At 30.4% G+C, this 15,672-nt stretch overlaps 3 protein-coding genes across 10 annotated transcripts; 1 reads left to right on the top strand and 2 right to left on the bottom strand.

Moving 5' to 3' along the window:
- Positions 1-89: 89 nt before the first annotated feature.
- Positions 90-2,865, bottom strand: LOC126836173 (kelch domain-containing protein 10-like). Of its 6 annotated transcripts, none has more exons than XM_050569353.1 (6): positions 2,736-2,865; positions 2,571-2,664; positions 2,307-2,502; positions 1,840-2,056; positions 1,446-1,774; positions 90-873 (listed from the first exon to the last, which is right to left on the bottom strand). In XM_050569353.1, the coding sequence occupies exons 3-6, from the start codon at positions 2,475-2,477 to the stop codon at positions 340-342; spliced, it is 1,251 nt and encodes a 416-aa protein (XP_050425310.1). In that variant the 5' UTR covers positions 2,478-2,502; positions 2,571-2,664; positions 2,736-2,865; the 3' UTR covers positions 90-339. The 6 variants fall into 6 exon arrangements, with proteins under 6 accessions (XP_050425310.1, XP_050425309.1, XP_050425313.1 ...); XM_050569352.1 differs by having other exon boundaries at positions 2,307-2,497; XM_050569356.1 differs by having other exon boundaries at positions 1,840-2,044; positions 2,307-2,497.
- Positions 2,866-3,609: 744 nt separating this feature from the next.
- On the bottom strand, positions 3,610-7,039 carry LOC126836172 (lysine--tRNA ligase). Of its 2 annotated transcripts, none has more exons than XM_050569351.1 (9): positions 6,773-7,039; positions 5,906-6,047; positions 5,677-5,842; positions 5,040-5,566; positions 4,666-4,828; positions 4,329-4,594; positions 4,061-4,273; positions 3,828-3,971; positions 3,610-3,760 (listed from the first exon to the last, which is right to left on the bottom strand). In XM_050569351.1, exons 1-9 carry the CDS (start codon positions 6,802-6,804, stop codon positions 3,671-3,673), a joined length of 1,743 nt encoding a protein of 580 aa, XP_050425308.1. In that variant the 5' UTR covers positions 6,805-7,039; the 3' UTR covers positions 3,610-3,670. The 2 variants fall into 2 exon arrangements, with proteins under 2 accessions (XP_050425308.1, XP_050425307.1); XM_050569350.1 differs by lacking the exon at positions 6,773-7,039 and adding an exon at positions 6,459-6,733.
- A 953-nt stretch (positions 7,040-7,992) lies between these two features.
- LOC126835374 (ras-related protein Rab-8A-like) lies at positions 7,993-15,385 on the top strand. 2 transcript variants are annotated; one of them, XM_050567909.1, is made up of 5 exons: positions 7,993-8,468; positions 10,362-10,508; positions 10,695-10,833; positions 13,986-14,134; positions 14,390-15,385. In XM_050567909.1, the coding sequence occupies exons 1-5, from the start codon at positions 8,406-8,408 to the stop codon at positions 14,747-14,749; spliced, it is 858 nt and encodes a 285-aa protein (XP_050423866.1). In that variant the 5' UTR covers positions 7,993-8,405; the 3' UTR covers positions 14,750-15,385. The 2 variants fall into 2 exon arrangements, with proteins under 2 accessions (XP_050423866.1, XP_050423867.1); XM_050567910.1 differs by lacking the exons at positions 10,362-10,508; positions 10,695-10,833; positions 13,986-14,134; positions 14,390-15,385 and adding an exon at positions 8,831-9,953 and having other exon boundaries at positions 8,040-8,468.
- Positions 15,386-15,672: the final 287 nt, after the last annotated feature.

Raw genomic sequence — 15,672 nt, 5'->3', positions numbered from 1 at the left:
AAAATATTATTTTATTTATTCTCCTTGACTTATAAACCGTGTATCAACACATTTTCCAGATTTATATTTTACCGAAATAATATAGTATATTATGCTAATGAAAATGTATATTTGTATTATTTTTTAACAAAATAACAATTAGTCATTTTATTACTTTTAAATTATATCACTTAAATATATTAACAAATTCAAAAATTTATACAAAAACATTGGCAGCAATGTCAGCAGAAATATTTGTCCCTCTTATTAATTTAATTAAAAACCAATTAATTTTTTTTTTTTAGAATTTAATAGTAATTAAAACATTACATTTGTTTGTTATATAAAAAAAAAAATGTCTCATGTGGTCGCTAGACTATGATTTCTCCTTCCGTCAATTATCCTTTCATAAAATTCTTGTGGTAGACCAATCTGTTTTAAATCGTGATCACTGGTTTCGAACATTTGCTCTTTAAAATAGAATATCATCGCCTCCCAACAAATCACTCTTAACTTGGGTATAGTAATCCAGGCACTAGTGATGTCATTTGAACGGCCACCACTGCCATCTGCTTGGTCGGACACTATACCTCCATAACAGCACATACGACCAGAAGGCGTAACTGCAGTAGAATGAAAATACACGGGTTTAGGCATTGTACACCTGGTTAATTTTTCCCATTGGAGAGTATCTAAATTAAACCGCCAGACATCTCTGAATGAACGGAAACCATCAAAACCACCACATATATAAACTAAATTTTTTTTGTCTGGACACTGAACACAACTATGGCAGCTTCGGTTATCTGGATATCCTGGTCGAGGCACTCTATGGTCATGTTTCGCAGGGAGGAATTCCCATTCCTTGGTAGTTACATCAAAAACATGAATTTTCTAGTCAAAATAAAAATATGAATAAATATAACATAAGTAAGTAGTCGCCAAATTGAGCATATTTCATTTTCGTTAAGAGGGCGTCGCACCGCTCATTTTTATGGAGTAAAGTATAGGCACTTTTTTACAAAATCTTAATTTAAAGGTTAAATTGTGATGTGTAATTATTAGTTCAATAACTAGGACTATCACAGCATCCTTGAAAGTGATTTAAAAATGTTTTTCCATCTCTACATGTTTAAGCAGACCAAAAATAACTCACTTAATTTTGTTTTTATGGTAAAAGCACCCATTATAAAATTAAAAGAGAACAATATTCCGGAGGGCACCACGGTGCGTTTTTTTCATTATTCCAAGTTTGGAAATAACGACTATTATAACATTTGTAAAAGACTTTTCAAAAAATGAATTTTTTTTGAAACGCACTGTGGTGCTCTCCAGAATATTGTTCTCTTTTAATTTTATAATGGGTGCTTTTACTCTAAAACCAAAATTAAGCGAGTTATTTTCAGTTGGCGTAACCATGTTTTTACCACTGAAAATCACCGGTGCGACGTCCTCTTAATACTAACCGAAAATCCATAGTAGATGTTTAATGAACCTCCACGTCCGCCTCCGAATATATAAATTCGTCCTTTGTAAAATACCACTTCATGTCGATATCTGGGTTCTGGTTCATGAACCAATCCTCGCGATTTATGTAGTAATTCCCACTTTTTAGTACTAAGATCAAGACGGTGAACATCCATTTCATACTCGTAGCCTGATGTGCCGCCAATTGAATAAATATACTTGCTATCCATTACAACACCTTGTCCATAAAGTGGCATAGGAACTTCACCAGATACTTGCAATTCTTCAAATTCCATCCCAATTTCCTTAAATTCATTAGCCAAATTTCCTAATAGTTTCAATTAATATAATTAGATATTTTTTTATTGCTTATTGATCGTTTAACTTTTTTACCTAGGTACATTCGGTTACTGCAGAATGCTCCAAAAGGAACTCCCGTACCACCATATATAATAATAATATTTCCAGATAATGTAACAGAACTAGATGCCAATTCTTGAGGTACGTTTTTGCAGGATATTCTTTTCCATTCGCCTAAATCAAAACAATACTTCCAAAGTTCTCGCATGGCTGATGACAATCTTGTACCGGTAGCATCCTGTAAATAATTCTATATTATTATTATTAGTATTAGTATACCATTCTTATGGCCCAGAATTTCAGTAAGCAGAAAAAAGAGGAGTACTTATGTTTTATGTAAACCTTGCTTGATGGGAGAATATCAAATTGATAGTTTAGAAGTGAAGAGTCACTGATGCCTATTATTTTCAATTTAATTTTTAAGATGACATAAAATATAATGTATGTATTATACATATTGATTGGTATTATGTGGCAAATAAAAATATATTATACTGTACCCTTACACTTGTTGCCGGATTAAACCCGCCATAGGAAAATAAATAAGCATCGTTGCACACTACACGATGTCCGCTTCTTGCTAACGGTCGAAGCAATGGATCATGGTTTTTTTTTAATACTGTGAAATGAAAAGGTTTGAACTTGTACAATGATATTTTATTGTTCGACATCCTCACTGCATTCTTCTCTTCTAAACTTAAGAAAATTACTTCAATTATTTATAAAAAAGGTAAATAATTTAGTTGTTAAACGTTGCCAGTTACCAGCTCTTCAGAAAGTCAAATTAGTTAATTTTACAGCAGTAGACAATTGATTCATGTACATCAGTAGTCCAATTTGAATACTGATAATATGAGACTAAACAAAATTAAAAATATTTAGTTGATATTCTAATTAGGACTACTGTTAAACTTAAATTATAAATTTACCGCAATAAAACGGAAAGCAAAAACTAAAGAATGTCAAGTATTTCAGACAACATTTAACTTAGTAGTAGAAATATAATCAATAACGTTAAATACTAAAATGATAAATGTAGTATGTACCGAGAATTGAAGATTTATCACTTGAATTTTAATATCAATTAATTTATTATCATTGTAACATCACGATGGACCACGATGTTACCTTGTGGTTACAGTGATTATTGTTATCAAGTATTATAACATAGCTGGTTGCTACCACTTTTGCCAAATTACCAACGTTTCTGACGAGTTTCTCATCAGTTGGCGGAATTCAAACTGATAAGGACGGCAGGTCACCGCGGGCCCACTGGCGCCCGAGCGTTGGGCACTCGGCACTCAATCTAATCTGTGCTCTCTCGATCGGCGCTGTCGCTTTGCTCTGCTATACTAAAGATATCCTAGGTTAGCAGGCTACAGTCTAAGAGTAGGTTACAGGTTTAAGTTAAGATAGAAATGTAAAGTTAAAAAGTTCTGATAAAAAACTTATCGTTGGAAAAAATGATCCTTTGTGTAGTAACGCATACAATTCGGAAAAAGTGGTGCTATCTTAAATCGTAATTATTCCTTTACGATATTCTCATTGACCTATTTCTTAATAGAGCTATGGATGTTCTAAGCTGGCCATTAACAGCTCGGCTGTCAATTTGCAAACCAGTTTGTAAAAACAAAACAGGTGTACGGTTAGTTTTGTTTCAAAAAGACCATATGATTCATATCGCATTTAAATGGCTGATAAATGTTTTTATTAGTATTGGCTTATGTTTTCGGAAATCGGGAAAATTGGTATCGGCTCATGTTATGATCCATACATTATATAGTAAACATACATATACAGATATATTAAATTGAATTTTTTTCTTTTTATAATTTATTATAATCGTATTAAAATATTACAATTTTTAGACTTTGGGTTTTTCTTCTTCTTCAATCTTTTCTTCTTTGTGTTTATTGGGATCATCTGGCTTCATGGCTGGGAAGAACAGTACTTCCTAAAAAAAAAAAATAAATAATAAAATAGTACGAGTACTCAGATAATTAAAAACTTAATAAACATACTTTAATATTATTTGAGTCAGTTAAAAACATAGTAAGTCGATCAATTCCTAGACCCCATCCAGCCGTTGGAGGCAGACCATACTCTAATGATGTACAGAAGTTTTCATCTATCAACTGAGCTTCGTCATCTCCGGCAGCTTTATCCTAAAATTAAATTTTCTGTTAATTAGTTGAGAACAAAAATAAAATGGTACAAATGTTAAATTGTCAAAATTTTAGTATGACAAAATTACCTTTGCTTGTTGCTCGAATCGTTCTCTTTGAATCATAGGATCATTCAATTCTGTATATGCATTACAAACTTCTTTTTTCATAACAAACAATTCAAATCTTTCAGTTAGACCAGGAGTAGCTCGGTGCCATTTGGCTAATGGTGACATCACTTGAGGATGATCGCATATAAACGTAGGATTAATACAAGTTTCTTCAAGAAACTCTCCCACAAGCTGCAAAAGTTTAAAATTGTATAAAACATACTAAACAAAAGTTAAAATATTTTACTTTGTCGAGCAGTCTAGACGAAGTCCTTGGTGGAGGACAATCTACATCGTGCTTTAAACACAATTCATCAAGTAACTTGTTTGCTTCAGGTGTTGACAGTCGTGTCGGGTCAGGTAGTTTTACTGATAATACTTCTTCTAAAGCGGGAAACATGTACATCCTCTTGAATGGTGGAGTGAAATCTACTTCAACAGGTTCAGTATTGGAGTCCACACCGTCAGGATGATACTTTATTTTGTAAGATCCATATATACTTTTTACAAGGCCTAGATGATAATGTATATATATATAAATGTTTTTTTTTATACTGAAAGTAATTTATAATGTTACTACGTACCAGACAAAAGATCTTCTGTGATTTTCATAAGATCATTATAATCTGCGTACGCCATATAAAACTCGCATGTAGTAAATTCAGGGTTATGAGTTAAATCGATTGCTTCGTTTCTGAACTGACGACCAATTTCATATACACGATCGATACCCCCGACAACAAGCATCTGTCGGAAAAAATAATATTAAGTAAAAATAATTATATACTAATTTATTAAGCGCTGAATACAAAACAGTTCTGGAACATAACTAAAATGATTTAGCAGTTAATTATAGGACAGCTTAAATTATTACTTAAATATAATATTAAAAATACTTAGTACTGAAAATCCAAAATCATTTAGTATTCGCTTACATTATTAACATTAAATATTTTACTTTGTGGTAAAGTTCTGGCGCGACTCTCATGAACAAATCCATATTCAAATCATTATGGTGGGTAATGAAAGGTTTTGCTGTAGCACCACCGGCAATCATGTTCATCATTGGAGTTTCGATTTCGAGAAAACCTAAATTGTCTAAGAAACGCCGAACGTACGAGATAATTTTAGCCCTAACTATGAACTTGTTACGCACATTTTCGTTGATGATCAAGTCTAAATATCTTTGCCTGTATCTAGTTTCTTTGTCTTTGAGACCATAATGTAAATGAGGCAACATGTGTAAGCAAGGAGTTAATAATTTAATGTGTTTGGGAAAAATGGACAATTCGCCCTTTTTAGTTTTGCCAGGACTACCGGTGACACCAATTATGTCACCACGTCGTATTTTAGACGTGTCTGCAATAAAACTGTCTTCAGAAGAATATTGTTTTGCGTTGGCCATCACTTGAATTTTTACACCTTCACCACGCAAATCATAAAATATTAGTTTTGGACCAGATTCACGAATCGCATGTACTCGTCCTGAAATTATTTCAAATACTTATGTAGAATAGTTCTATGAATATTAAATTTCTATTATAAGTATTACTGTTATAAATTACTACTTTTAATTACACAATATCTAATTATACCTGCAACACTGAATTCTTTATCATGCAAAATCTGACTTTCATTTAATGACTGAAACTCATTTATAAAATTTTCTAAAGATAAAGTTACATTAAACTTATGTGGGTAAGGTTCCTCTCCGTCCTTTTTCATCTGAGCAATGGCTTGTAAACGCAAGCTAAAGAATTCCTGAAAATTGTTAAGCTCTTTAATAAATTTGTACTTTGTGTCTAAAATAATATATATACTAACATTTGGACTGATATCTAAAGCTTTAGTAGCCGCAGACAAATCATCAACTTTCTTAGTTGTCGGCTGTTTACTTTGAGCAGTAGCTTCTTTTTCTAATTTTTCCTTGGCTTTTTGTTCAGCTTTCAATCGTCTTTTAAGCTCACTGAAAAAAATATTATTTATTAGCATTTATTACAAATACTGACAACAAACAGTAGCTGGATCCAGAGTGAACGTGAACATTTTGTATAACAGTATACTGATTAATAATTTGTTATGCATTCATATTACAATATACCTACCGACTGAATAAAATCATAAATAATATTATATTTATTTTAAGATATCAAAGTACCATTTTTTAGGTGCTTTTTTTTTTGTATATTAATAATAACAATGTATTATTTATAATTAATCTAAATACTATTAACAAAACTCTGTAGCATTACAACAGTGAAAAATCCCTGCTAATTCGATTGCATTACGTTATTTCCTTTTTTTTTACATCGATTATCTTAAAAACATTGAGTAACATTCACTCCGATACCAGTGTTTGTGTGAACTGTTACTATACCTTTGAGCCAAGTAAGACATATGTATGAACCTTGAAGAAATTAAAGGGCGCAAAGTGCACCGGCTCACTAATATACTCATTGTGTGAAAGAATTTCTACGTCTAATGGTATATTATAATTTGTAAAACTTACATTTGATGCAATCAAGTTTTTAAACTCAGTCAAAAATGTTATAAAGAAAAATTGATTGAAAAAAGATCAGTTCTCAATTTTTGTAAGTAAATAATTTTTTGGTATTGTTGCTGACTGCCGCCGAAGAATAGTTTCTTTTTGAAATTGTTATTATCAAATATCATAGACAGGGACATACGTACTTCTTAGAAACAGCGGCGTCAGAACCTTCCATTTTTAAATGACAACTCAATGTTTGATATTGTTTTGAAATTGCTATTAAATTCAGATCAGATTCGTATTGTACACAAGAATTTTAATTTTTAAACATCGAACCGTAACTTACAGTTTTGCAGTAGTGGCTATTAAATTTCGGTTCGGTGCATGTTAGGTTATGTAGCGAAAAATAATTTGAAACCAAACTATCGATTTTTACTGGAACCCCTAAATTGGTGTGTAGTATGAAAAATTAAAATTTAAGTAGGTAAAATTAGATAATTAATTTTAATGACAACAAATAAATAATTGTATTTTTCTGTAGAAAACCGCGGTAGAGAAATATTAAATTTTTTTTTTTTTTAGTACATATCGACATTCGATTTTATAGAACTTTTAAAAGTTAAAATAATCGATTGTTCTAATTATTGATAAGAATTAGACACCTATACTTAGAATATAGTCACTTTTTAGTTTTTATGATATATTGATATAGAATATTGAATATTTATATGCATAGCCAGTGTTATAGAGTAATTCTGTAACAAGTGTGCAAGTCGAATTTTGGTAAAAATTGACTTAGTACGCTAGGATGTAGTCCGAAGCGCCTAGCACACCTTGAATAAATGTCTAACTCGTTGGACCTACAAGAAAATCTAGAGAGAGATGTGAGTTCCTGATTATTACATGCTGATTAATGGCAGCTGGTGAGTTAAAAATCACTCCCCTGTAAAATCACTGAAATCGACTTACACACTTATTCACAGTTGTTACAGAATTACTCTATGGTCTGTGTTAAATGGTAATTTCAACTCTTCTTGATGAATTGACTCACTTAATTCACTTTAAATATTAACATAACTATAGTATTCGGCATTCGCGGTTGAGTAGAGCCACAGACAGTTATACATAATATGTATATTATATACATATATTTGTGGCCACAGATTAAATCTCATTTAAATTTAAGTTTTATTTAGTCTGTGCTGTGAGTGCTTAATTTTTTTTAAACTAATTTTCCTTTTGGTCTGTGACTGTTTTAAATGTTACTAGCTTTTATTGTTCTTAGGTTTCTATTTGTATATTTTTTAAAAATATTTTAGTACCTTTTTTAGAATTTAGCAACAAGACCCAATTAGTTGTTTTAAGCATTAATTGAATATTTTACGTTACAAACAATTGCAGGTTTTAGCTAACTAATGATCAGAATAAAAATTCAAAAGTTGATAATTGTTTCTTTTTGGCATCATAAACCACAATTATTGCAGACTCAACAATATTGTGGTTTTGATTGCTAGATGGCGGTTCAATCTCGTGTAGACTATAGAATGTAGATACTTGTCAGTTGTCTTGTGTTGTTGTCACTCCCTAGTCCCCGTTACCCTCTACTCGCCAGCCATTCTATAGGTCCAATCCAGTCATCTGTATCGGCCATCGGCTCGGCTGTATCTTATTTCGTGGCATGATTAACCCGTACACGTTTATAGGTGTGCGTTGTTACTTAACAACAATTTCTCAACAATCGATACTCGATAATAACGATTAACGATTCTCAGTTTTCTGTTGAGTTTTAAGTTCAATTCAAGTATATTATATATTTTTTTACATTATAATAATATAATGGAAGCTGTGACGAAACTTAACGCCGTGAAAATTGCCATTCATTCTCGTTTAGTTGAAAAGGTAAGGTTATGATTAGCAAACTATATTTTTATACGGCAGCTGTAGGGAAGATATTATTCATATTGGATTTGATTCGTCAGTATCACGAGGTAAATTCTTATCGCGTATGTGGTAATTTTAAATCCAATATGAATACTCGTTTTTTTTTTCGTCGGTGTACGAAAGTGTAAGAATTCATGTGTAGCTATAATTTTTGATAAGAACGTTCTGATAACAGAATTTAAAGTTTTCCTTTTTGTTCGTGTACTCATTATTTTACATTCACTAGCCTACACTGGCCTTACACTGAGTGCAAAAACGTACAGCTTTATTGTTTTTATGATATTCATGATAAAATTATCAGGAAACATTTTGATAAACAGGAAAACTACTATCAACAGTCATAATACCGTATCATAGCAGCTTTACAATTAGTACGGTTCTGTTGGATATTCCCACAACGCATACTTAGATCTGTCCGTCAACTATGGCGAAGACCTACGATTACCTCTTCAAGCTGCTACTCATTGGAGACTCGGGAGTTGGCAAGACGTGTGTTTTATTCCGATATGCAGAGGATGCGTATAACGCTACGACCTTTATCTCTACTATTGGTATCGATTTCAAGATACGAACTGTAGAGTTGGATGGTCGTCGTATCAAGTTACAGATATGGGATACTGCGGGCCAAGAACGATTTCGTACTATAACAACAGCTTATTACCGTGGAGCAATGGGTATAATGCTTGTGTATGATGTCACTAGTGAACGGAGCTTTAACAATGTACGAACTTGGATGCGTAACATTGAAGAAAATGCATCAGCTGATGTGGAAAAAATGCTTCTAGGCAACAAATGTGAGATGGATAATAGTAGGCAGGTCAGTAAAGAACGTGGAGAACAACTCGCCTGTGAATATGGTGTTCGCTTTTTGGAAGTCAGTGCCCGTACTGGCCAAGGTGTAGAAGAGGCTTTCACTACCTTAGCTAGAGATATTAAAGGTAAAACAGAACGTAAATTGGAAGCATCTAATGCAGGGAAAACACCAGCACAACAAGGTAGTCGAAGTGATACAAGAAAACTAACAGGAACAACGTCTAATTCTAATAACATCAGTACGTGGCTGCAGCAACGTTGCTCATTACTTTGACGTTATGTATTATATAAATATATATGTATGAATCTCTAATATTATTATATGTATGTAAATAATAATTACAATAAATACATGTTTTTATGAAATAATATATATTTCATATTTATATACACAATAATTTAAAATTATTATAACTAGTTAATAAATTTATATATAATCGATTTGTGTACCTACTTATATTTATATAAATAAAAGAAAAAAAATTGTTCATTTGAGTATACTGAAACTATTAAACATATAATATGTCATCATTTTTGTACCTTACATTTTTATATTATTATTAGTATATTACAAGTTTTTTATTATTTACGTGAACGATAAACGAGATTATAGTAGACCGCAGAACCATTTTGTTTAGATCAATTATATTTTTGTAAAAAATATTTTATTGTTTTCTATACGTTGTTTGAAAATTGAAATAATAAACATACTTATAATAACAAACCTTTTTTATATTAATTGTATTTAATTAATATTTTACACTCGTCATATTTTTCTTTTAGTGGAGTGTTGGAGTTTGTTAAACACAATTTTATTTTTAATATAACTATCTAGGTACTTATATGGCTGACAATTTTCTATAATAAATTACCAGTCCTTTAAAGTGTCCTTTTAGTATAATGTAATACAAAAATAAAAATAAATTTTCACTCTGTTTTTTGAATACTCATAAACTCCTAACTATTTCAATATAATATTAAATGTTTGTTGGATGTTATTATAACATAAAATTTGAGCTAACTTAGAATTTATAACAGGTGAAATGGCACAAACAGGAACTTGCAAATAGATATAATATTGAGTGTGAACGCCTCAAATTAGAACAGGAGTTATTGAAATCACAGATTCAGGCTGAATTGGAAAAACTTAAAAAAGTGAGCTCCATAAATGGAGTTAAAAATGAAGTGAGTTATATTTTTTTTAAACTTTCAGAAAATTCTAATTTAGTATATTAAAGGTCATAAAATAAAATGTAAAAATAAGTACGTTAATTTAGTATCATTGACAAGGCTTCAATAAAACTGCTGTCAATTTTTTGATCCAAAAAAAGAATTAAAAAAAGTAAATTTTTAAAATTAATATGTTACTAGATTATTGAAGGAGATGTTAAAATATCTGATGATAATATAAGTAAAGAAAAATTGATCGATAAAAAAAGTACAACTAGAATCAATGATGCAAAGAAAGGTAATGATGTTACAAAGAAACAAAAAAAAATTAATACTGCTGGTAAGTACACAATTATATTTATTTATAAAACGTATATTTATATTTAAATTTTATTTTAGACTATAGAAGGACAAAAATATGTTCATTTTTAGCAAAAATTAGAAATAACACTAAAAGGCAAATTAAATCACCTTTTATGTTTTTTTATAAAATAAAACTCACAGGGATTACAGATTCTTGTAAAAAATTTTAACCTCATAAGCCAAAAGTTACAAAAACTTAGATTGGTTTTTTTTACGAAGGTCAACTTACAGTGGTGCAAATAGGTTTATTTAGCTCTTTCTCCCAAATTTCTTCAAGCCTTACCTATCCCCCCAAAAAGAAACATTATAAAAGTTATCAAACATAGATTATATTCTTTTGCTAGATGATTTTTATTTTAGGTTTAACTTTATGGGTGAAATAACAGTTTTGTAAATAACGGTTGTATAGACTACTTCTCTAAAAACGCTGCTATAATAATTATATATAAAATATTAGGTTGTATAAAAAAAAATAATATTTGTTAAAAATAGAGTCATGGCGAGTGGTGTGTGCGCCATACTAATTTTAAAAACATATTTCAGAAGTCAACGTTTTTTATAGGAACTGCGCAATTTTAACTCTCAAATCATAATAGTAATGTTCAATAACTAATAGTGTTTTTTATAAATAAAAAAAAATTGCTAATAGTCAATAGGTAGTTAGATAATTATTAATTGTCCGGCCATATTCCAGAAATATGCATCTCTTAAAACCGGGTTTAACACAAAAATAGCTTTACAATTGTTTTTGGTATGCTGTTAGCCATGTATAAAAATTTTGGTTTAAATTTTAAAATATATATTTAAGAAAAATTGCCTATACTGATTACTATGTGTATCATGGAATAAACATGATACCTGTTACGTTTATTCAGTAAATATAATTTTTTTCAATTACCTAGTATTATATACTACGGCCTCGTACTTGAGAAACATATTTTTACGTACTTACAGTATGTTAAATGTAATATTTATTATGAAAAGATCAGGTAATATTAGTTTTACAGTTCACGTGCGTAAAAAAATATTTTATTACAAGTTTTTCAAGTTGGATTTACCTCCTCTTAAACTATAAAATGTCTACGTATTATACAACACAAGTATACTATGTAGGCGACCAGTTTTTTTAACGCCGTCATAAATCAAATGTATATATTAAATTTATATAAGATTTATTCCGACGCTTTAGTAGCAACACCACCTATTTCAGTTCTCACTGTTAAATTGACAATTTCGCGGAGATCCGCTGGCTGGCTCAGATTTACGATAAAGTCTGTCGATTTTTGGTATTGAAATAGTATATTATTCTAAAATGTTTCAAGTAAGAAATTAATTATTACATTTTTTGTGGGTTATCATTTCTGGCGCCATGCGCCTCATAAAAACCTCAACTTTTAAATACATTATCCATAGAAATTTCTTCTGCGCATTCTGTTTTTTTTTGTCTCTTGAGCTTGGCCGCTTTCAGTGATTGGTCCAGACTCCAGAACTATATTTATGGGTGGGCCACTGAAAGTAGTTTCAGAATAATTTTATGTCTCCGGCTCCCACCTTCCATACATTTATAAATAGTAATAGGTTATCTAGCTACTAGCTCGTAAATGAGTTACGACGATTTATAACGGATGAAAAATATCAGAACCACAATTACATTTAAAATGCACAAGTTCTTTACAATCACTAATGTTAGTCAAGTCAAATGTATATATTAGGGTGTCCTTAAATTTAACATGGCGTTGGAGTGGCTCCACATGTTGAAAAAAATCGCTCCAATTTTCTGAGATTTTAATTTCATTCCCTTAAAGTCTTCCTGTTTGCACATCAAATCTATACTGTCACTTGGCCTGGCCCGGCGGCCCGCGCCTAGTATATACATTATACGTATGATATTATGCAAATAGGAAGACCAAGGAAATGAAATAGAAAACTGAAAAAATTGGAGAAATATGTTTTCAATATTTGGAGCGAATGACGGCCCTCCAACGCCATATAAAATTTAAGGACCAGCCTAATATATATACATTAATGTATATATATCTACATTTGGGCTGACACAAGCTCAGGCACCTATATGAAAACGTGTGTCTTTTGTAAAATTGATAATAATTAAATACGTAGTGTTGTGTCTTAAGGAGACGTCGTACTGCTATGTATTAAGGGTAGGTATAGGCAATTTTTTGCAAAATCTCAATTTAAAGCTGAAATTGTAATTTGTAATTATTAGTAATAAGAATTCTTTTTAGGCAGTTAATTTATTTTTCGTACTATCGCAGCATCTTTGTCATCGATTTTAAATATTTTTTTCCATCTAAACATAGTTTTCTAATTACAAAATCACAGCTTACTGGGTGGTTTTAGAGTAAAAAACCCAATTACAAATGTTGTAGGTGAGTACTTTTTCTATATTTTGTTGGAAACCAATTTTCGATAGTTGGTTTGGATATGGAACAATACGAGTATGGCATAAAGAAATGGCATATTTTTAATTATTCAAATGTATATATCTTAAAATTAAAATCTAATTTTTTAAATCTAATTACAACAAAGCATAGTTTCTCATCTTTCAAACAATTTATAATTCATATCCCTGCATGCATTGTAGACTTTACACTATTGGAAGTACAAAAATACTATTTTGGTGCTATTATTTTGAGGTGCAACGTCCCCTTAAGCGGCGATTTAAAACCTAATACGCAACCTTGCTCTACTTTGTCATATGTTGTTAATTAGGTATGTTTTATTTGAGTGATGACCTTAAATAAAAATATTATAGCTGTTAATTTTCTTCCCTTCTGTTTTTAATTTTGTTTTTTTTTAACTGGTTAGATACTGACCGGTATTTTTTTTTAATTACTCTCGAACAATTATTTTTAACGATTTGTTGCTCTCGTTTACTAGATAATTAAAAAAAATGTTTGTTAACCCTCTTGAAATACCTGTAAAATAACACGAGCACTGTTAACGTGCTAACTTACTAACGATATTTTTTTCAATATTAATTAGTTACAAAATTAATAATGCTAATTAATTACAAAAAATACTGCAGAATGACTTATTTTCATATTATATTGAATTGTTTTTTCAAATAGTTGGTGTTATAATTCTAATAATGTTATAATTTTTGCGTAGTTGCGGACAGTAAAAAAGTTGATACTCCTGTTGATTTTGGTCGATTGGATTTACGGGTGGGAAAAATTATCAGTGCCTCTAAACATCCTAATGCCGACGCTCTTTATGTGGAAGTCGTGGACGTCGGAGAAGAGAAACCCAGAACAGTCGTACGTATAATATTCACTTGGATGTTTTCCATTTATAGTGAGATATAAGTGATATAAGTCATTTTTTGTCCATTTGTATGTCGCTTTGTAAATATGATATTAGTACTTAAAAGTGTACCTAATAATAATTATATTCTTAAGAAGTATTTAAAAAAAAAGAATCAACTTTTGTAATTTTATCACATATTTAATAGGGATAGATTTTATACTTTGTGTGTTTGAAATATTATTTATATTGTTGGTGGCTAATTTCAGGTTAGCGGATTGGTAAAGTACGTACCACTAGAAAAGATGTCTGACCGTTTGGCCATACTGTTGTGCAACTTAAAACCATCTAAAATTAGAGGAATACTATCCGAAGCAATGGTCATGTGCGCCAGTACACCTGACAATGTCGAAATACTAGAACCTCCTAGTGGGGCTATACCCGGTGATTATATTACCGTAGAGGGATACACTAGGTCTCCTGACAAGGTGCTAAAAGTTTTTGAAGAAATTGCACAAGACTTGAAGACAGACGACCATAATCAGGCTACTTACAAGGGAACTCCGTGGAAGGTTGCAGACAAAGGAATTGTAGTCTCACAGTCATTAAAAAATGTTAAAATTAAATAAATAAACGCATAATATACATGTTATATATGTTTCTGCTTAAATATAGTTATTGCTATAAGTAATTAAAATTCCAATAATTTTAATGTATTTAAAAATATATTCAGCTATAAGATGCAAAATCGCTCTACACATATTTGCCTTCAAACATCTTTTTTAAATATTTACTTTATGAAAATATATAGATGACCTTGTTTCTGAAAAACTACTGTTCATAAAATTAAATTTCCTGCGTATCCCTGAACAGAGAAAGGCACATTCCTGTAACTTATGATTATACATACGATTGTTTAATTTAAAAAATAAGAAATACATACTAGATTACAAACAGTACAATTGTAATTAATATTTGCATTTTTTAAAAAATCATGTTTTATGCTATGTAGGCATGTAGCCATAGATATATTGACAATTAGTTATGTAATTGTATAATTAATATGTCAATTGTCACTCTACTCTTCACCTACCTGCAATATTAGTTTTCTAAATGTTATATTGGTAAGAAATTATATAGGAGAAATAGACATAGACGGAGGGTGTGAAAAATACCGTTCATTATTTATTTATTACTACTGTTATTATGTTATTACGTATTAGGCCGTATGTGTTAAAAGAATATATATATTTTTTTAAATTGTATACTATTATTGTAAGTATATCGTTCTTGAATATTCCAACATTTAGAATTTATTAATAACTATGAAGATAAATAAAAAGTAAGTAAATAAATTCAAAATGGTCAGCTACAAATTTATTTTAAAGTCGTGGTTTAACCAAATATAACTATTGAGAATAAGAGAAAATATTTTAATTCATTATATGTGTAATCAACTACGATTTTATTATTTAATAGCACAACGCACCATTATTTACAGAGTCTCTTTAATTGGTTTATCGTTCTAATAATGATTCTAAAACAAATGTTT

The sequence above is a fragment of the Adelges cooleyi genome, unplaced genomic scaffold (genome assembly GCF_023614345.1).
Source record: "Adelges cooleyi isolate 19-005CV unplaced genomic scaffold, UGA_ACOO_1.1 ACOO_flye_CR_arks_rails_tigmint_CR_PRNA_23, whole genome shotgun sequence".
Lineage (NCBI taxonomy): Eukaryota > Metazoa > Arthropoda > Insecta > Hemiptera > Adelgidae > Adelges > Adelges cooleyi.
The sequence above is the reverse complement of the archived record's forward strand: the minus strand, read 5'-3'. Positions and strand labels throughout refer to the sequence as shown.